This window comes from Gambusia affinis, linkage group LG02 (genome assembly GCF_019740435.1).
Source record: "Gambusia affinis linkage group LG02, SWU_Gaff_1.0, whole genome shotgun sequence".
Lineage (NCBI taxonomy): Eukaryota > Metazoa > Chordata > Actinopteri > Cyprinodontiformes > Poeciliidae > Gambusia > Gambusia affinis.
The window spans coordinates 28,537,182-28,560,237 of NC_057869.1; the positions used below are offsets into that span (position 1 = coordinate 28,537,182).

The following is a 23,056-nucleotide window of genomic DNA, read 5'->3' on the forward strand; positions in this document are numbered from 1 at the left end:
GCCCAAACGCACACGCATATCACCTTGGTAACCTCCCGTTTTTCTCCATTTCTTACCACTGACAAAACAAATTAACAATGCAATGTTTTATGTTTATGAGGGCAGTCGCGGCTGTGCAGCAGATTTTTCTGCCTGGTTAAACAGTGCTTACCAAATTGCATAATTCAAACCGAAGCGGCCTGCGCCCCAAACCCCGTATTAGCAAACATCAGATCCACTGAGCAGGAGCTTTTGTGATTGCTGCTCCCACTGAAAGCTGTTTGAAATGTATTTCATTCAGACTAATCACATTAGTGCCGTATTTATTAGCCTGTTGTAAGCTGTCACTGCTTGTGAAGTCTGTGGGCTTCCTCCAGGCCGAGCCTGGAAGCTGCATTGCAGTGTTTTCTTTTTTTTTTTTTTTTTTTTTTCTTGCGATTGGAAAGAAAGGCTGCGCACGTCTCTTGAAGGAAAGATTCACTATCAACCTTCTGCCAGATGTCATTTTCAGTCTCATGATGCATGAAATGCTGCGACTCATTGCCTTGCATGCATCACAATCTCCTTCTTTATCTTTTTTTATTTTGTGTTTTTTTTTTGTTTTTTTTTTGCACTTCATAAGTCTGGAGTTCAACTGGATTGGCCAAACGGAAAATAACGCATTATATGATGTGTATTTGCATTCTGTCTGCCTCTGGGACCCTTTAATAAATTCAGTGGAATTAGGTGATTCAAAAATCCCCTAATTGTTAAATGGAGTGCACACGTCTTTAATTTATTCTGTGAAGGCCGCCGAGTTTTGTTAGAAAACATTAGTGAACAAACTGATCCACTGAGCAGGAGTGGAAGGTTAATACAGCAGACAGGTCAGGGAGAAAGTTTTGCACTTTTACATCATAAAGCAATCATTATTGTGTTTTTCAGGCACATTTTACAGCACAATCATCCATCCATCCATTTTCTGTTCACCCTTGTCCCTAATGGGGTCAGCTACGTTCTAACTCCAGCTACGTTCCGGGCGAGAGGCGGGTTCACCCTGGACAGGTCACCAGTCTGTCGCAGGGCAACACAGAGACATACAGGACACACAACCATTCACACACACACACACACACTCACACCTAGGGAGAATTTAGAGAGACCAATTAACCTGACAGTCATGTTTTTGGACTGAGGGAGGAAGCCGGAGAACCCGGAGAGAACCCACCATGCACAGGGAGAACATGCAAACTCCATGCAGAAAGACCCCGGGCCGGGAATCGAACCCAGGACCTTCTTGCTGCAAGGCAACAGTTCTACCAACTGCGCCACTGTGCAACCACAGCACAATCAATAGTTATAGAAATGCTGCATACATATCAAACAAAAGAAATTTGACTTCATAATGGTTCTTCGTTAAACTGGGCCTCTGTCTCTTTAGAAACTCCTGCTCTTTCTAAAGCTTCTCCTTCGGGAAGTCATCACAACATGGCTCCTCTATTGGCCCTTTAACAATGTTTTTACCTGCAGAAGCAGCTCAACATGTGTGCAGGTCCACCAGGTGTTTGCTAATTGCTGCTGGCTAGTCTGAAGGAGATGAGAGATGGGCTGCCCTGTGAGGCAGAAGCTCGGAGGTTTGGAAACTACAGCTCTGCGGAGGAGCTTTGTCCTCGAAGGCGGAGCTACCTCCACCCATGTGTTTTGCAAAGTTGAATAGTTGCCATCGGAGAATAAAGTATATCTCAAACCTACATGACTGAATCAAAGAAACACTCCATGTCTGATTTTGACGAGGGAATAACATTATAACATGATGTTTATTACCGCTGTGTGTAACATCAACATCTGACATAATCATGCTTTGATTCGCCCTAGAACAGTTGATGAAAACATACATAATTAATGTTTACATTTTTAAAAAAATTTGTGACATTTTAAAAGTTTGACAATTGAAGGGACACACGTCTATTGACACTAAGCATTCATCCAGAGATACAGTGGATTAGATAAGATGAAGGTATATTCATGTGTTGGGATGGTCCAGTCAAAGTCCAAGTCTGGATCCAATTGAAAATCTATTTTTAAGTCTCTAGATTATATAGAAATGCCCTTGAAGGCCTGGGTTACGTAACGATGTGAAATTGTTTCTATAATTATTGACTATGATGGAGTCTGATTGGAGGATTAAATCCACTCCACATTTTAGATTTTAAAAACTATCATTTTGTCTTGATCTTTCTTGTATAAACTGATGAAAGTTTCTGGTTGTGATTTGCCAAATGTGAAAAAAGCTCATCGGTTGCGAATGTTTGGGTAAAAGTAGAAAGCACTCAGCTTTCCACATGTGTCCCGAGTTCACAAACTCCGTCCCAAAACAGAAGCAGGATTAGTAATCTGGCATCAGTAAGACAGAGCGGCTCGTTTGGCCAGTGGGCAGTAACATTCATTAAGATACCATTAAGATACTAAAGAGTTCCTCTCGTTAATCATTCAAGTCATAAAATCCCAAATAAAAGATGCAGCAAACACCTTTCTCAGTCTTTCTGCCTGGCCTCCTTCTCAAACTGGCCTATTTAAAACCTGTGCAGGCTCTTTTTTTTTTCCCCCTCTATCTTTCTCTTTTACTCATTCTTTCTTTCTTTTCCTCACTGTGCCATTTCAGATTAAACCTCCCGTCACTCATGTACACATGAAAGCTCAGCTGCGTTCAGGTCTTTTTAATGATGCAAGACCAGAAAGCCTTCGCACTTTTTTTTTTTTTTTTTTCCCCCAACGTCTTGCATCTAGAAGTCAAGGTTTTGACATCTCACAGGTCGAACCAGTGTCTTTCCATGACGCATGCATGACAAGTGGGAGGTTACTTTCAGTTGTAGTTTAGTAACAAATCAATAATAAATTGGCAAGAGATCCAAATCAGGCAATGTTTCCTGTTGTTAATCTGCAGGATAAATATCCAGACAAATCTGGATTTGTATCAAATATTGAAACTCGTTTCCAAAAGGAAAAGCCTGATCGGTGCATCTTTTCGAGTTCTAAATGCTGCTTTGTGGTTTTAATGAATTCAAATATTGCAACAAGTGAACATTGTGTTGTAAGAAGGGTTCAGCTCCATGTTTTTTTTTTTTTCTAGTTTTGTTTTTTTGTAGATACCTTCACGTATATTAATGGCACACTTTATGAGTTAGTTAAGACCTTGTCTGTAGCCGCAGGGAGAGTTTCACCTTGAGTGCTGATGAGAAATCAGTTTTCTCCTGCTCTCTGGTAACCTTAGTAATCAGCCTTACATCCTTCATCCCAGATCAATAAAGAAGGTCATTCGGTATTGTACAACCGTGTATTGTTGTGTCCGGTGTGTTTGTATCCGTGTGTGGGTGCAGCATAAATCATGTGCTGCGATTGCGTATTTTTTTGTAGTTTTTTTTGTTTTTTCCATTTGGGAACATGTTTACGACCACCAGCTCCTGCTCACTCATTGTGTGTGATTGTGTGTTGTTTGTGTGACGTGTTTGCTCTCTGTGTCCCAAGCCTTTCTGTTTTTTGATGTTTCTGCCTCTCAGGTTTCCTTCATCCAGAATCTGGTGTTCTGTGTGGAGAGAGCCTACAGGCTGCCCGACTACGGCATGTGGGAGCGAGGCAGCAAATACAATAACGGCAGCACAGAGCTGCATTCCAGGTCAGTCAGTCCGGAACAAAAGGCACACGTTCTGGAATAAAAAAAATAAACAAATGCTATAACATGTTAAAACATCAAGGACAAATATCTGTTTTCTATACCAAAGGTTTGTTATCTTTTTTCTTACTGTGCCGGTCAAACTATTATTTGCAACACAAAACCGTGTTTCTCTGGAATTTATTAGAATAAAATAATCATTACAAATAATCACAGACGTACTAAATGCAAAGGGATGAAAACACAATGGATGCAGCGTGCGTCTGTGTGTTGGATCTGTTTCTGTAGATATCAGTCTGCAGGCCTCAATCTATGGAAGTCTGAAAAAGTAGAGGTGGGCAGAGCGATCCAAAAATATTGATGATATCAATATCACGTTGGTATCAGTATCTGATCAAAACTTAAGTTTTAGATTATTGAATTTATTTTTTTTTATTGTTCCTCAACTTTATCTCAAAAAGATTTTGTTTGGATTTGTTCTGAAATTTTACTTTTTTGTACTTTAAGGGAAAAATGCATATGTATGTTTTCTGTTTACCATGTTGATGTTAATAATGTATCTTGCCTATATTATCTAAATACCGTCCCTGATGTTGACAAAACATATTTAGATGGAAAGACCACAGAAACACCTAAGCTCAGAAGTTTGATAAAATGCCAAACTTAAATAATCAATATCAGCATCAGTTTTGGTGATACTGGACTTGTATTTGTTTGGTATCAAATCGATTTTAAAATATGCAGCATTGCTCACCTCTTCCAAAAAGCTGTAAAATCACACATTGCTGTGCTTTTACAAATAGCCATGTACTGCACTTGCTGTAATACACCAATCTAGGGAAAATTACTACCCAATTATTACTATTATTACCCAATGTTTGCTGAAATAAATCAGAAAAATCCTGATTATACTTCTGTTTTGAGTCATTTGATGTAAATGCATTTCAAATCAAAATAAAATCTAAACTTAAGTTTATTAAAAGAAAAAATGATACCTGTGTGTGTGTATATATATATATATATATATATATATATATATATATATATATATATAGCAGAACAATAGCAGACATAGAGGAAGGTTACAAATACCTGGGAATATCACAAGCAAATGGCAACCTTGATGAGATCACAAGAAAAAGAGCTGCACCTCCAACATAAGACAAGTCCTGAGAAGCCAGCTCAATGGCAAGAACAAGATCCGTGCAATAAACAGCTATGCCCTACCAGTAATCAGGTACCCTGCAGGAATAATTAGCTGGCCAAAGGAGGAGATACAGGCCACAGATGTTAAGACCCGGAAACTACTAACAATGCACGGAGGGTTCCACCCCAAATCCAGCACACTGAGACTATACACGAACCGCAAAGAAGGAGGCAGAGGACTAGTGAGTGTGAGAACCACTATCCAAGACGAGACATCCAAGATCCATAGATACATCAGGGACAAAGCCTCAACAGACAATGTGCTCAGTGAATGTCTCAAACAATGGGGACCAGAAGCTGAGGTGCGGAGGAACCATCATGGGAGGACAAGCCCCTGCATGGGATGTACCACCGGCAACAACCCAAGTGGCTGACATCAGAAAGTCCTACCAATGGCTGGAAAAAGCTGGACTGAAGGACAGCACAGAGGCCCTCATCATGGCCGCCCAGGAACAGGCCCTAAACACCAGAGCAATTGAGGCCCAGATCTACCACACCAGACAAGACCCAAGGTGTAGGTTGTGCAAGGAGGCCCCTGAGACAGTCCAACACATAACAGCAGGGTGCAAGGTACTGGCAGGGAAAGAGTACATGGAACGACACAACCAAGTGGCAGGCATAGTGTACAGAAACATCTGTGCAGAATATGGACTGGAACCCCCGAGATCAAAGTGGGAAACACCCCCGAAGGTAGTGGAGAATGACCGAGCTAAGATCCTGTGGGACTTCCAGATCCAGACAGACAAAATGGTGAGGGCGAACCAACCGGACATTGTGGTGGTGGACAAACAACAGAGGAAAGTCACAGGTGGATGTGGCAATACCAAGTGACTGCAACATCAGGAAAAAGGAGCATGAAAAACTAGAGAAATACCAGGGCCTAAGGGAGGAACTGGAGAGGGCCTGGAAGGTGAAGACCACAGTGGTGCCTGTGGTCATCGGGACCTCGGGCAGTCCAAACTGGAACAGTGGCTACAACAGATCCCAGGAACAACATCAGACATCTCAGTCCAGAAATGTGCAGTCCTAGGCACAGCCAAGATACTGCGCAGAACCCTCAAGCTCCCAGGCCTCTGGTAGAGGACCCGAGCTAAGAGGAAGAAGAATCCCCACCCGCGGTGGGTGAGAAGGGAATTATTATTTATTATTTATATATATATATATATATATATATATATATATATATATATATTTTAAGTACCACACTAAACATAAGTACTCTAAGTGATTCCTGAACTTTCGTCCCGCCCCCCTTCATCTGTGTTTGATCCAGCTCTCTTCATGCACCACAGCCTGATGTAGAAATAAAAGCTGCTGCTTCTCAACATGAACTCCTCAGTGAGACGGTTTACAGCCAGGATGAGGAATGGAGCTGAATCTGAAATGACTTTTGAAGTGTTTTATTCCTGTTCTCCACCCCTCATGCAAATATCATGCAGTGTATCTCTGTTGCCATCACGTTTCCCAGCATTTGTAGAAACGGCATCCCAGGTTTCAAACTGAAACTGGCTGTGAAGATGCCAAACGAAACGAGCGTCCTTTCCTTCTAATCCACTTTACAAGCTTTTTTTTTTTTTTTTTTAAATGAGACATTTTAAATAACTGTATTTATGAACATTTACATTTAAATACATGAGATAATAGCCAGGCAGCTAATTTCCCATTGGAAGGTTGATGTTAATGCACAATAATAAATACAGAGAGGAGGGGCTTAGTGCTGTCAATCATCCTTATGTAAATGTGCTAATGGTGGAAAAACAACTTACCATTACAGAAAAACTGTTTATGCACCTACCTAGCGTTAGCATGTATGACAGGCTGTGATAGCTGCAGCCTAGGAATAGAGAGAGGAAGCAGAAACAACGCCACACAGAGTCATTGACAGCACTAAGACCCGCCTCCTGGTTCTGACTGGTTGTTTTTATTGAGCACTGGAGAAAACAGAGGACCTTGTTTACTTTATTTATTTTATTTATTTATTTTCATAGACTGTCTCACACTGTCACGACAGTGACAGTTTCAACAAATGTGGAAAACAAAATATTCTTTTGTACAAGTGACCTCCTGCAGGCTTAAGAATGCTAAAAACCCTAACGCAGATCTTTGTCTGCCTTTATGCCTATTTGTTGTAATGGGCAACAATCAGAAATGGGCAAGTAATCTCCATCAAGAAAAACTGCACAGTAAGAGTTCGACAATCCGAACGCTGGTCGTTAAGGCCAGAGCAGCAGCAGCAGATCTGTTCTGACCCGCTGCAGGGAGCTTTTGTTACCTGCTTCTAACTAACTTATCATCCAAGGTCGAGCTGGCCTCCCTCTCCTCTTTCAGCGCCTTGATAAAGATCCTCAATTTCTGCCATGGCTTATCTCCTGCAAGCATGTTTTTTCTTCTTCTTCCCCTCTGACAATCCAACACTATTGGCAGCAGCTTGCCAAGATATCCTGCGGGGGAGATAACTAATCCAATGTGTCTCTGCGCTTCTTGTTGCTACGCTTTTGATTTTCACAATTAGCGAGCGAGTTTCTACATGGAGTTGTGTAATAGCAATTCATATGCTGTGTGTAAATGGTAAACAATGAGGCTGACTTTTTTTAAAGTAGTTTTATGTAAACTAGATCTGCGTAACTGAGAAGTCCTTCTCGCTCTGCTTGTGGGTTGAATAGAGATGAACTCGAAAGCCTGTTTGCATTGGGGAGAGGATTTATTTGTACATAACAAATGACTAACTTTTGCCTCTGGAGAACATTTTATCGTCACGTCCGATCTATTAAATGGATTTAAGATTGAAGATAAATTTGACTGAAAGAAGCATATCTAATCCCACCAGCATTGTTTCAGGTTTTAATGAGTCAGATGTAATCTGACGCACACTGTTCAGCCTCTCCCTGTTCCTTCAGTGCCACAGGAAAACAACTGTCAGGGCTTTGTCTTTGTATGAATATGAAAGTGTAGCATTCACAATATGATGAGCAGATAAGCTGGGCTGCCACTCATGGCTCTCACAGTGCAATGTGTACAGCAGTAAGAGATTTGGCATTAATGTTTTAGATGGTCAGTTGATCATTAAGTATTAAAAATCAACAAGGACATTGACATATCCCGCCTAAACCCAACAGAACGCTGTAAATTCCACACCATTGATCCCAATGCACAAGCTCTACTCAGAATGGGAATGTGTCAAGATTCCCTTCATTTCCTCACCTTTAGACCGACATTGTACATTCCTCAATATGTAAGAATAGATGAGGAGTTTGACCTCCAGCTTTAGTATTTGTATAAATGTTTATTCTGTAATGTATTGAGAAATTATATTTCAGGTTTGAAAGTATGAAAAATGATTATAGAGTGTAAATTTGCTCCTCTAGTGTACAATTTGTAGTTCTTCATTGTGCCAACTGCTGTTTTACTGGCAGACCAAAGCCAGTATAAGTAGAGCTTTTCTTGGCTTTGTTATGCACATGTAAACTGTTTCTAAAGGCACTTTCTAATTTCTTTTCACTTTTCGATTAAACCCTGATCCTGCTTTCATCTGTGTTTTCGCACTGCAAACAGGTATAGCTGCTATGATATGAGAACTGTTTTTTGAGGTGTTTGAAGACGTCGTCACTGGCTTTATTTCTTTAAACCTGAAGCGTTTCCCCATTTTTGAGCCGATTATATTTGTGTTGCTCTGTGAACATGATGGCTCGGCTTTTATCTTCCGTTCTTAAAGCTGCAGCAGGCGGCTCTGTTCCCCGGTAAAGCTTCCACCAACTTGTAATAAGCCAAGAAAGTTCTTGCTGGGAAAGTTGGTGGCTTGCCCTTCCCTAAATGTAGCATGTTGTTTTTTTGTTTTGCTTTTTTTTGTTTTTTTAAAACAAACTTTGAGTAGATGAGTTTGTGTCAGCATTTCGGTTTGCTGTAGTCAAAAGGACTTAAGATTTAGTTTTGCTGTAGTAAAACAATGTGGAGGTAATCTGAGCAGAAGGAGATATTTTTCCACGGTGGTGTTAAATCATCTCCAGTTTTTTGTGATGAAAGTCCGGTTTGTTTTGGGAGGTGTGAATGTGTAATCCAACTCTGGTGCGGACCAAAAACGTGAATTATGGTCCACCTGAACACCAAGGTTTCGGTTCGGTTGAGGGAAACTGACGCGGCTCAAATTCATTTCTGAACGGCGAGCGGACCGGAGACCGCACCACAAGCAGGAAGTGGAAGATGCAGCAGGGCATTCTGGGTGAATGCAACCAAAACAAATGTGCATCTGTCACTCGCAAGAGAAATCAACAACCGCTAAAGTCTGACGCCACTTTAGCTTTATTCACATTTTGTGAAGGAGGAAGATGTGCTCAGTGTCTTCTTCAGAGGTTTTTTGTGTTGCTTCCTTCAACGGTTGTTGTTGCAGCGCCACCACAGGTGATGGAGTGAACAGCTTGCTCCGAGGTATTTGATTTGTTTGACACAGTGCAGTGAAAATGCAATTTTGATTCCCAGTCAAACCATGTCTACCGGACTATCATGTGTGAAAACACCCTATGATGGTTTACACAGCAATGACGGTCACTTTAAATGGTCCTGAAAAACAATTTGAAGAGGATTTTTAAACTTTCTTTGTTTAAAGAAAGTTTTGACTTTCCTGTAATGTTTTACTTTCACTGCTTGGGTGAAGCGTCTGCAGCAACATCAGAAGTCGTCTTCACTTTTCCTCCAGATCTCCCGTCTAATTTTCTTTCTGGTGCCGATCTCCACTGGGCAGAAATGGAAACGCAGCAGTGAAATGGATTTGCTTTTCATCTGCATTGCAATCACAGCGGTCAGTCACTGTGAAATCCACTCCCATATTCTTTATTTATGATTTTCAGTTGGGGGTTTTTCTGAAGAGAGGCATTATTTACACCAGGCTACAGCCTCAAGAGCCTTCAGCTGTATCAAGTCCTGCCAGATCTGTAAGATCGCGATTTGAATTGGGCAGAGTTTTATGAAAGCGGATGGGATAATCCACAGACAGAAACAATATTACGATATTAAACACTGTAATATGAAGGTTATTGTTTCATCTAATAACCTTCAGTGTGGTTATAATGTGGTTAATATTTGGTGTTTCTTCTCATGCCAGCTCCGTGGGTCTCGCTAAAGCCGCTCTGGAGGCCATCAATGGATTCAACCTGTTTGGAAATCAGGTATTTGAACTTCATCTCATGCACATATTTTTTCCAGATTGAGTAAAAATGAAATGCACTACTTCTGAATTTGAGACGGGGCTCTGTCTGAACGGCCGGGTCCGTTTCAGCAGACACTTTATGTTTGCACACACTGTGGTCGATGGCCGCAGTTGATCCCGGTTTGGCTCCCCCACCTGCTCTTTTGCTAAATCCATTAGTGCACATATTTTGTTTTTTTCTTTTCTTGCTTTGTAAGGGAGAAAAACAGAGTCATTCATTAGACCTGTCAATGGATTAGAAGTAAAGATATTTTTTTCCTCTCGTTCTTGTCAACAGTTGGACGGTACCCAGGATTAGCTTATCTGGCCATGAAATCCCTCAGAAGTTTACAGAGTTCCTAAGATCATTATGCGTCGCTGCAGGTTTTACTGCAAAGCTCCTGTTTGTTTTTTCTCCTTTTTGAACTGCTGCGACAAAGTGAGGGGTTTTGGACCGATCCGTCAGCCAGGAACCAGAATCGGTCAATTTTGCCTAGATTGGCTCTGATCGATGACTGACAGGTCAATGGCTGCTAAATACCTGTCAGAAAAAGGACAATCGATGTAGACAATTTGTGAAAAGAATGACGGAAGAAAACAGAGATGCAGAAAATACAAAAAATAGTTGAACCAATATCATGAGAAAAATTATTATACAAAATTATTAGAAAAAAATAAAGATAACAAAGGTATGTGGAATGTACTAAAAGGAGTAATTGGGAAAAACTGATACAAAATCAAGGTTATAGATTTTTTTTTTTTTTTTTTTAGGAGGAAATGATGAGTTTCATGAATTGTCTGTGAATTTGGGGCCAGATAAAATAAAATCAACTTTATGACATAAACTATATAAGCTCAAGTCCAGACTCTGTTATCAACAGGTGTGATGGAGCTATAACGTGTTTTACTAGCAGTAAATGTAAACTGAATTGTGTCAAAATAAGTAAATACATTCTTTTAGTTCTAAACTATTGTTATACATTATTAAAAAGAGGTAGTAAGAATAAGTTTTCTACCTCTGCCTGTTGGTTTTTGGACACTTTGTTTTGTTTTCTTGTTTTGCATTTGACTATTTTTAATTGTTTGAAATAAAATAAATAAATGAATCAATCAACACAGTGACACTTTATTTGAAGGTGTGTGCATAAGACTGGCATAATACATGACATAACATCTGTCATAAACACGAAAGAGTCTTTATGAATGTTTGACTGTTGTCATGAAGTGTCATTCAGCAAATAATGACACTTTTAATGGAAGATTTAGAACAACATTGTATTAAAAATGCTATTACTGAATAATGTAAAGTTGGCAATTTTGATAGACTTTAGGTGCAACTTTTAGTACGACTCTGGAATAAAAGTGTCTTTATTTACTGCAGTGGTTCCCAAAGTGTGGGGCGCGCCCCCTGGGGGGAGCACAGTGCCATTGCAGGGGGTTGGTGGGAAGCGGTATGGATGAATGGGAAAAAATCAAAAACAGTTACACAAAAGTGTTTCACTGAAAAGATGGTTTGTAGTTTTGTTGCAACCTGAAGTGTGAAATAAACTTCAGTGGAGTTTGAAAACAAAATGTGTGTATAGGTTTATGTCTGGTTGAACGATGTGTGTGCTCAGTTGATTTATTTTTTATTTTTTTTTTTTGGGGGGGGATTTTATAATAATCCATAAAGGGACCCAGAAAATCACTGGGACCCACTGATTTACTGAATGACGAGAGTCATAAAGACTCCTTCATGTTCATGACAGTGTCATGTCAGTCTAATGCAAACCCCCTCTAATAAAGTGTTACCATCAATACTATAATAAATTGGTTAAATAAATCAAAATCAAAGAGTCACATCATTTATTGCTTTCAACAGACAGTGCATACTTTACTGCACTGTCTTGAGTTTGTAAAAATCCTTTAAATGTCAGACGTTTGCTGTAGTGCATAACTGTTGGTAATATTTGACTTTATGTGTCCAGAGTTCTGCTCCTATCAGAGAGCCTCCAGCTTTTGGTTGGAGTTACATTCTTTAAAATAAAGAAAGAAAAAAAAAAGATTTAAACAGACTTGGAATTGGCAGGTTGCACCTTACAAGAAACCATAAAGCGGGCAAAGTCTTATCAGCAACTTTCTACTCAAAATGGGTTCTGTTTTCAAGCTGAGCTTGTTGAATGGATTTACTGACGTGTCAGCTTTATGATCCATGCTGCGCAGAGCATCTGTAGATATGCGTGTGTGTGTGTGTGTGTGTGTGTGTGTGTCTGCTTCTCCTATGTGGAAATGCTTGTGCACCAGCTTTCCTCTTTCTTATTAATGACCCTTATCAATCTTGATTTCCCAGCTGACTCTCAGCCGTCCAAAACCAAACCAAACTCCCCCGGCGCCTCAAAGCGGAACATTTATTACAAACCACACTCTGCTATCGCACTTATCGCCGACTCCAGACCGTGTGCTTTTCCATCACATTTAGCCTTTATGCCGGCTCAATGGACGCTCTGCTTACATGTCCAGGGAGTTTATAGTTTTCCTCCACTGACCAGCCCCTCCTCCGACCAGTTGCAGGGATGCAGCTTTTCTGCTCCAGACAAACTGAACTGGAGAGATAAAGCTAATATCATCAGCTTTGAAGGCACATTTACGGCTCCTTGGATCCATGTAAACAGCCCTTCTTATTATTTTTCATCCATATCAGCAGTGCCAGCATGTTTTATATTCGATTATCCATTAAGATCTTTCAAGTAGTGAATATTTCTCATTATTTTTACTGTTTACCTCCACTTTCTGTGTGGCTTTTTACAGTTTTTATATTGACATTACACAACATTTTCTGTTACAAAAATAATAAACGATTTTGTCCAAGATTTACAAAAACTGATCCAAATTACAATAGTTTATATTATTGACAACTAAAACATTCATCTGTTTAATTAGAAGCTTAGCATTGCTTATTTATTTAGGTTTTTCTTAAATGTTTGCCTTTCTAAAGATTTTTTAGTTGGTATTCTGATATATTTTGTAAACCATTATTATAATTAACCCCCATTTTATCATCTTTGATGTAATAAGACAAGTTTTTTCAATTCCATTTAATTTTGACTAATCAATAAAGAGGGGGGAATTTAATCAGTAATTTAATTATATCTGAGCAGACAGTGTAATACAGCCCTCATGTGTCTTTTTTCCCTTTCTTTCTGTTTGTTTTGATTCACTAGCTTGTTTTATATATATATATATATATATATATATATATATATATATATATATATATATAATTTCTCATTCTTTCCTTAGTTTCCAGTGAGATTCTGCTTAAATAGCCTTTTATATTTCACAAACTGCAGTCACATAAAATAAAAACAAGAAAAAAAAATGGAAGTTAGTTCCATAAAACTGACTGAGAGATTAGATTGAATTCTTTAAAAAAATAATGTTAGAACCTTGTATAACACTAAACATTCCTGAAAAAGAGACACAATTGATGGAAGTGCATGGTGGTTCACATCTCTGCTGCCTGTCTAGTCCCAGTTGTATATATTAACCTGCCTTTTCAGGTCTGAATGTGTTCACTGATACTTCTACAGACGTGTATAATTCTGTTCTGCTTTAAGCCGATTTTATTTTTTCGCTGGCGTGACGCTCAGCTGTCCAGCAGCACTCGGCACTCTGCAGATTGCTTAAGGAAAGATTGCTGATTTGACTAAAAGCCCAGACCTGTTTGGGGGAAGAAAAACAGATTCTAGCAATATTCATACATTATGCATAAGACTTGCATTAAAAACTGCTTAGCAGGTTGCAGGGGTGACCCGGTTGCTTTTATGTGAGCACAGCTGATGAAGCGGACTGGAGCCGAAGAAAAAAAAAAAAAACAACCTGAACAGCTTTACTCCCCTCTTCTCCTCTCCTCCTCCTCCGTTTCCTAAAGATATTTAAGTGCAGTGGATGAACAGACGACGTTGTGGCTGTTGCACTTCATCTCCCTGTGAGGATTTTTGAAGTGATAAAATAACTATCAGTCCTGCGCTGTTCAAACACTCCCACGTTCAACTTCAAACGTGTATGCAAGCCAGAAAAATCCGCTCGGCTTCGCAGGGAAAACGGCGTGTTTTTGATGTGTGGAGGCATGAGGTGAGAAGTTGAGGGCTTTAAAGCCAAGTGGTTTTATTTATTTATTTATTTATTTTCTCAGATAAAGGATGGATGACTTGCCAACTGTGAATGTTTGTGGGTGTGCGCATTCAGACTGGAAATCCATTAGCTGCCACTTTACCTGTGAAGCATGAACAGTTCCTAAGTAACTGTGCTGTTTTTTGTTTTTTGTTTTTTTTCTCGCCCCCGCTGCAGGGCTGCTCGTGGTCTGTGATATTTGTGGATCTGGACGCCCACAACAGGAATCGACAGACCCTGTCCTCCCTGCTGCCCAGAGAGTCTCGCTCACATGTGAGTCAGTCCTCGAACCCCTCAGCCTCCAATCACCGCCGAGAACACCGACCCCAGCAGAGGAGCTGAGTCCGACTCAGACCTTCTCTTAAGTCACACAATTTGATGGATATGAGGTTTATATCGCCCATCACAGTTTTATGCTTCCTGGATCAGCACATTCTCTCAGGTTCTACGGAGAAAATTCTAGATCTTCATCATTCTCTCTCCGGATCTTTAGAAATGTTTTGTTTTTCACCAATTGACAAGAAAATCAGAACATTCAGATTGTGAACTGATGCACGACACTTAAGATATTTGGAATGGTCTGATGAGTAAAACTGGGTCTGATAATAATGACCAACGTTTATTTTAACTAGTTGTCACGTCTGCGTCTTTTCATTTGACTGCAGTGGTGATGCAGCACAGGATTGTGGGAAGTTTAGCCCTACACCAATGTTCTTAAGGTGTCAAAACTACATAAAAGGGTAATGTTTCTAGTGCTGACAAAAATATCTGTTGACTGCTTTATATTTACATGAACAAATCCAGCTGCCTGCTTTCTTCCTCCGGTTCATCTCTCACCATGTCGCTTCCAACCAGCTCCGATTAACAAACACGTTTCACCACTTCTTCTTATGCTTTTGATAAAATGCAAACAATCATGAACTGCTTCAGGCAACTCGCCTCGTTATTAATATTAGAACAGCTACGCAGGGCACAGGCACACACTTGGCTTGAGACTAGCTGGTAGCGAGCTAAACAGGCAAAGTAGACTCTGTGCTGACGACTCCAGAAACATCCTGCTGAATGATAATTAATTTAGCATTAGCAGCAGGAAGACTGAGTGCTGACTACAGGACGGTTGTTTTAGGGTTTAACTCCACCTTCTTTTCCCTCTTTCTGCAGGTGGTGGAAACAGAAAAACATCAGTGTGTGTTTGCAAGGGAGAAAAAACATGAAAAGTCGGTACACTGATGCAGAAAAAAAAAGTTACACCAAACAGATTTTTTTTGGTGCATTACTGAATAGTTTTTCCATTAACATTAAAGATAATATATTGAGATAAATATACATTTTTACACCACATCTGCTGCCGTGCTGATGCCTGTGCATGTGGTGGTGGGGCGAATTTAAACTTAAAGTTTTATCGCAATATTCTGGGAATGCTATTTTTTTTACTTGGAAAAACATACCAATTTGTCAATTCATTTTGTAGGACACCAGTCACATTATGTGTGATCTGAATCACTAAACTGCATATATTGACTACATTCAATCATATTTTCAAATTTATTCAGCTTTGATACTCTAATTGATCATTTTTCTTGAGAAAATGGTCAAGCTAACACTCCTGATAATACGGAGAGTTTTGGGGGTTTAAGCATAAACTGGAATTAATAGTGGCAACAATTAGTCAAATTTTTTATTTTTGTCACAATAAATGGTAATACAATAAACACCCAACCATACTTTCATGCAACAGTTTTAGCAACATTGTGGAGTGACTCTCTGTGAGTTACATTTGTTCATTTTAAGACAGCCGTCCCACCATTTTTGCCTACCAGGAGTTTTGTTCTTATTCTCTCCCAAACTGTAGCCTGCCACAAACACACACCTACACCCACACACCTACACCCACACACACGTCAAACTCTAATCGCATACATCAGACGAACCCACACCCCCGTGTCAATTCTAAATTTCAATTTAGAGCCGCGTTTCTCCCTTGTAGTTGATCATTACGCCACCTGTGCTGCTGATTGTTCGGTGCTCAGAAAGATTTGGTGAAAGTGAGAGGTGGCCTCACGGCAAAAAAAATGAAACGGAATCAGGACAAGAAAGGAGGCGTAAAATTGTTTCCTTTTTTTCCCACTCCACCTCTTGCAGACACTTCAGCGGTCACATCTGCATGTATTTGTATGTGTGTGTGTGTGCGTGTGTGTGTGAGAGAGAGAGAGAGACTGCGTGCTGAATGTGACGGGCAGGAAAGCCACCCGTCAGTATTTGAGGAATCAAATGAGTGTAATTAGAGGATCAGAGGGCCGTTTCAGCCACGTTAGGCTGACATTAAGGGGGAGGAAGTAGTGCAGGGGTGCAGGATTATGTCAAGATAAAGATACTAATACCATATCGGTGCTGCTTGTTGTGCGTCAACAGATCCAGTTTCAATGTTCGGTCGCCCGTATGAGGTTCTGCTCTGCTCTTTGTCGAGCGACTGTAGCCAAGTGGTTTGCCTTGTCGATATGCACACTGGAGCTGTAATGAGATGTCAGATAGAAGGGCCGGGGCTAAATGCCTCTGCCCCAGCCTTTGTTCCTGCAAAGATCAGCGCAAAGTGAGAGAGAAGCCAATACAAAGGAGCATCAAACAGACCTGCACTCGTTTAGCCGCTTGTTGAATGAACAAGCGGAAACTTATTGTCCAGGCAGCCGAGTCTATTCATTAAGAAAACACAGGAGCTTTATTTTTGGAAACCCTTATTGATGAAGTGAAAATATTTCTGGTTGCTCTGTGTGAATGATGGCTTTTTTTTCTCTACTCAATACGTCGTCTAGTCATATTGGCTTCTTAATTGGAATATCATCGTTCATAACTGAGTGGTTCTGTTACAGTTCAGTCAGATACGGTTCCGTTTAGAGGAAAATTATACAGAAATACTTTTAGCCTTCATTAGTGCTGACTTACGATGAGACCTGAAACATTTAGATAAATTGTATTGAATCAACTATTGAAACAATCAAATAAAATAGCAACAGATTCATGTTAACTGGAGCATATTGGCTTATAAAAGACCAGTTGCTCAAACAACATATTCAGAGCAAAAGCAAAAACGTGACAACATGAATATTTTTTTTTTTTTCATGAATATTACCAATATTATTATCTTATTTAAGTCAAGTAGCATAGTTTTAGTTTCACGTGGTTTAAATTCTGTAAAAATAAACAAAGAAAAATCTCCTATTAAGGACCTTTTCCTATCCAGTTAATGATCTGATAATCCAACAATTATGTTGGGACTAACTTTGCACATTTTGATGTTAAAAGTATTATTTTTAGCTGTTGATGGATCCTTTGCTGCAAATGATCAATCATTCACTAAAGGAATGTTAGTTATTTTATTACGCATGAATGAAAAAGTTTTCTTATTTGTAAAAGGAATTGACTTACAGTACGTATTTGCATTTTGAATCTGTTTTATAAAATAAGCTCAAGAGGTCACATAGCAAACCGAAGAATCCAATTAATTGTCAAAATAATAGAAGGAGTAATCGATAACTAAAATAATCAGTGGCATCCCTCCTTATGGTGCTGTGTTCAGTTGAGGCTGTCGGTGATTGGCTGCGTTTCGTCTCCCTCACAGAACACCGACGCCGCCTTGCTCCCGACCATCAGCTACCCGGCCTTTGCGGTGGATGATGACGCTCTCTACAGCCAAACGCTCGACAAGATCATCCGGAAGCTACGAGGCAAATATGGCTTCAAGCGTTTCCTGCGCGACGGCTACCGCACAGCGAACGAAGACAAGAACCGCCGCTACTACAAACCTGCTGAGATGAAGGTGAGTGTTGGGACTGCAGGTGGGATTTCCTGTTCATGTTAAATGGTTGTTCAAAGAGTTCTGGACTGGTCATCTGAAACCCAGTGGACACATCGACCCTGCATTGTTGTCATACGCAGTTGTTGTTGTCCTTTTGGCTCCTCCCACATTGGGTTGTCTTGGTACAACAGCTGCCTGCAGCTGCTCTGTTTCACCCCCAGTGTCTCTGGGAGGAAGGGAGTGTTGTTTGAACCGAGAACCTCCGGGTCTGTGGCCAAACTATTCTAACACCAGACCTGCTGCCACACCCACAAAAGTCATCAGCAGCAACATCCATTACAAATGTTCACAAAACTTTGTTGATATTTCGCTAATGTCAAAAAACGCCACAATTTTGCAATTGTTGTGTTCCCGTCAAAGAAGAAAAACAATTAAAATCACACGTGAATTAGTTTGTTCATGTGATAATTCTTAAAAAACCACGGTCTATCATCATCCTCATACCACTTCCTGCCATCTTCTTCGTCTTTTCTGCCAGGCGTAACATCTGGTTTTTGATCACTTGGCTCGTGTGATGCAAGAAAGTGTTTTCAAAATACACAAATTTCAAAAAATTCACTTTAGCCTAGTGCAAAAAAATTTTGATCAAAAAATGCAAGTTTCTTTTTATTATTGTTTTGTTTCCATCAAGCACATTTATTTTTTATTATTGTGCATAAAATTGCACAAATTTTATGCACAGACCATAAAATCTGTGCAATTTTATGGTTAATGGAACGTAGCATGTGTGGATTTGTCATTTTTCCATATTTCCTAAGTTCTAAACTTTTCCAGTTTATTTTTGAGTAGATTTTAATAACAGATCAACATGTACCAGTGTGTACCTCACTATTTAACGGTAGGGGAGTAAATCACCTGCTTCATCACGACGGTACGATGTTTGCCAATATCACAAAGTCCCTGTCATGCTGATGTCATGTTTTATGGTAAACTTCTGACCCACATACGAGAACTTTCAGGAAACGGTTCTGAAGTTTGGCAGGTTTATTAAAATACAGGAAGCTGCATAGATTTCTGGTCCATTGGGGTTTAACTCCGGGAGCGGAGCAGTAGGATGAATGTCTCAAGGTGAGATTCAGGAAACAGTCTTACTGGTTGAATAGGATTGCTTTAATCCAGAGAGAAGTGAGGAGTTGGTGGCGGAGGATTCAAGAGCGGACAGGTTGAGTAAATCCTGGAGGGAACTCGGGCGGTAATCGTAGGAACAGGCTCGAGGAACGAGGTCAGAGTTGAGTTAACAACGAGGAATTAACTCAGAGGGTTAGAGGAACCACGGGGTCGACACCGAGGCGTCGAATCAGAAACCTGCAGCCAGCTGCTCTTAAGCTCCTGCTGGCGGCCTGATTAGGAGCAGGTGTGGTGGAGCATCTGGCTCAGCCACGCCCCCTGGTGGAAACCTGCAGCTTTACAAGAAACAGAAATGCACCAAACAACACACCCAGCTAGCTCCCTTACTGCACAGGATGAATCATTTGCTATGAAAAACTGAGGCTAAAAGAGACAGTCACTAAGAACACCAGGCAGAAAGAATGGATCCATTTCAGTTTTCAATGATTGAAAAATTCTTCTAAAAATCAGAACAAAATGCCTCTCATCTCCACTGAACTTTTGTACACTTTGTTACATTCCAAACTTGGGATTCCTGGGATTTTTGTGCAACATCCTGAGACATCCCAATACAATGTCGCACTTCAACGTAAAGTGCAAAAGAAAGGGCAGGACAGAAAGTTTTAAAGCAAAGTTCTGTTATTCCAGCTTTGAATATCTAAAACTGATCAATCCATCATCTGAAAATGGTCAGAGAATCGAAAAACAACTCAGACTCTGAAATTAGCTTATAAGTCTGAAAAAAACCCATAAAATGTCTCAAATTTACATTCAATCATCATAAAACAGGATGTGTTGTTAATGTAATGCTCACATGTTTTAGTTTTTGTTTAAGCTTGAACCAAAACCTTTGCTTTGATTTACCTTTAGAGGAAACTAAAAGCAGACAAACTAAAAGCCTTCTTCTATAAGCAAATCATCCATCAGACAGGTCCTAGTTAAAGTTTTAGTAGTGGTTTTAGAGATAATCGGTTAAACTCGGGTCTTCAGAGATACGAAAAACCAACGCAAAAAAAAAAATCTGTGCGACATAAATGTTTATTTTAGTAAAAATATTGTGCTTGAGAAAATTTCATTTTATTTTTGTCCTTTTCAAACATACTTTGAATTTCTAAATATACTGAGAAGCATAATCCTAAACTTTGCGTGGCCTTCAGGACTCTTCTATAAACTCCTTCCTGTTTCTCAACGCCTTACTTTTATCGGCGAACATGTTTATGCACCAGTGAGTTTCTTGTCCTTTTGCAAATCCGACACGTAAATTTTGAGTCGACGTTAACTAGTGTTGACGTCATCAGTAAGGGACGGCGTGATCCAATCAGGCAGAAGAGACGCAATGCAAGACAAAGTTTCTGTCACTGAGCTGATGAGCTAAGAAGAGGGTTGCTCTTCAAACTCACTGCATGGGTCAGACAGGAGATCAGAAATTGTTTACAGAGAGAAAATTTAGGAATTGTTGTGTTTTTATGTAATAAACTATATATGTAACATTCTGGCAACACGTGCCAAACAAATCCTTTCAAATTGTTTTTCACTGTCAGCCAAATTTGAACATCTAAATTCATAGCTCTCCTTTGAGTCTTAGCTAACAAACTAACCGTGTGTAAACATAAGTTCCTGAAACCGTTGGGAGCTCTGAGAAAAGACTTCACGTTTTTTGGTGGCTCTTGACTGCAAGCTAAAGCCGAACCGCAGCACAACCGCACAGTGATTAACAACAAAAAAAAGAAAAAGTCACGGACGATGAAGGCGCTCCCTTGATTTGCCGAAGTGGGCACTCACGAGGCGCCGAGTCTGAACCACTTTGCAATTAGCTGCATTTAATCCTGCAGCTAATAGGATAAAAAGACTCTGAGGCTCTGAATTATCCAACAGTTCTTCAGGCTCCTTCACACCTTCATGCCATATGTACACACACAATCTGCTGATCCTCTTCATCTGGAGTAGTAGTGTATATACTTTTATATATACGTAGCTCGATTTGGGTCAGAAACTTTGTTTTGTTTTTTTAGTGAAAGGTCTGGAAATATACTGCAGAGTGACTTTCCAGTACTAATACTCAACTAGTTGTCCTAGGAGGCGGAGGGGTTGCTCTGGGTTAGATTTCCTGACCCTGTAGGCGTCTACAGTCAGGAGACAGTGACATGGTATAGCGGGTTGTAGGAGCGAAGACAGTCTGGAGGACAGTCTGCAGGTGTCCCTGCAGAGGACATCGATTGAAGCTGTTGTTGGCGTTTAGAGAGAAGTCACGGTGGGGCAGACGCCTGCGCTTCCTGTCTGCTCACTGAGAGCAGCAGCTGCCTTGGTGACAGACAGTTTTACCAATCAGTCGGGCTGCTCAAGCACAAAACACGAGGGAACGCTGCGTGTTTACAGCCTGAAGGGGCGAAAAAGCACGGGCCTCATTGAGCGGCTGCCTTGCCCCCACCGCCGCTAACCCGCCTCCCCTGCTTCTGCGCGTTGTTATGCATTTTCCTGTCTATCATTTTTCCCCTCATTTCTCCTCCCTCTGTTGCTGCAAAAGCAGTTTGAGGTGCGGCAGATCTGCATAATGGCAGCATGAAGACACAGAGCGCTTAAAGAAGCACGCTCAGACAGAGGTATCCGTGGAGAGGTGGCGACGGCGTCGGCGTGTGTCGGCTCCATCAGGCGTTTGTTTCTGCATTAAAGTCTAATCTCTGTTGTCTTCCATCAGTGTGGAGAGGATTGACAGAGACAGGCGTGCAGAGATAATCAGAACAAGAAATGTACGTGTGAACACACCTGTCTGCAGTCCGTACAAACTAAATAATCACCACTGTGATTATTGGTTTTGATCTTATTACGGTTGGACATTGGTTTTATTTAATGCAATTTTAGGTGTCATGTTATTACCAGAATCATTTTTCTTTTTTTGGTTTTTGTTTTTTGATTTAAACCAAACATGGAAAAAGCAGCATTCAGATTCTCTGCACATCAAATCTGGAACAGACTTCCAGAAAACTGCAAAACAGCCGAAACACTGAGTTCCTTTAAATCAAGACTAAAAACCAAAGTGCTTAGAGTTTCCTTTGAACCTTGAAAAATGGAACATTGACCATCATATTTGATCATTTTGGCAGTGAAAAAATGTGATGCCTGTTGCTGGTTGTCACAATTGTTGGCTTAATTCTGTTTTTATGATGTAAAGCACTTTGAACTGCTTTGTTGCTGAAATCCATCCATTTATTTTCTTACACCTAGTGGGATTGGGAGGGTTGCTGGTGTCTGTCTCCAGCTAACGTTCGAGAGGCGGGGTTCACCCTGGACAGGTCGCCAGTCTGTCGCAGGGCAATACAGAAAACAGACAGGACACACAACCATTCACACACACACTCACACCTAGGGAGAATTTAGAGAAACCAATTAACCTGACAGTCATGTTTTTGGACTGTGGGAGGAAGCCGGAGAACCCGGAGAGAACCCACCATGCACAGGGAGAACATGCAAACTCCATGCAGAAAGACCCCGGGCCAGGAATCGAACCCAGGACCTTCTTGCTGCAAGGCAACAGCTCTACCAACTGTGCCACTGTGCAGCCTGTTACTTCTTGGAATCCACAGTGGGAGAAAAGTCATTTCAGTCACATCCATAATCTTGACTGGTTTTGGGAATTTGCAGAAATCATCAGTTGAAGTTTATCGGTGTTACGATAAATCACAGATCTTATTTCTGTATATTTTTTTAAAGGCTGTCAACTCCAGTTCAATCATGTTAATTACAGTGTTGCTGTGAATGAATCATGAATAATTATTTGTAAAATGCAAAAAAAAAAAAAAAAAGATTCAGTAAATATGAGTTGTAAGTGTTTTTTTATTAGGGCTGTCAAATGATTACAACAGGATGTAATAGGTAGATTTTGATTGTGGCTTTTTAGTTCTGCTTCAGTCATGAATAGCTGTGTGTAAAATGA

The 23,056-nt window shown here is 40.3% G+C and overlaps 1 protein-coding gene across 5 annotated transcripts in view; it reads left to right on the forward strand.

Moving 5' to 3' along the window:
• Window positions 1-23,056, forward strand: part of phkb (phosphorylase kinase, beta) — a 107,867-nt gene that overhangs the window by 28,994 nt on the left and 55,817 nt on the right. For all 5 annotated transcript variants that reach the window (XM_044102698.1, XM_044102705.1, XM_044102688.1 and 2 more), the window contains 4 exons: window positions 3,516-3,631; window positions 9,930-9,993; window positions 14,343-14,438; window positions 17,782-17,979. In XM_044102698.1, the coding sequence (XP_043958633.1) occupies window positions 3,516-3,631; window positions 9,930-9,993; window positions 14,343-14,438; window positions 17,782-17,979 (474 nt within the window). The remainder of the gene's footprint in view (window positions 1-3,515; window positions 3,632-9,929; window positions 9,994-14,342; window positions 14,439-17,781; window positions 17,980-23,056) is intronic.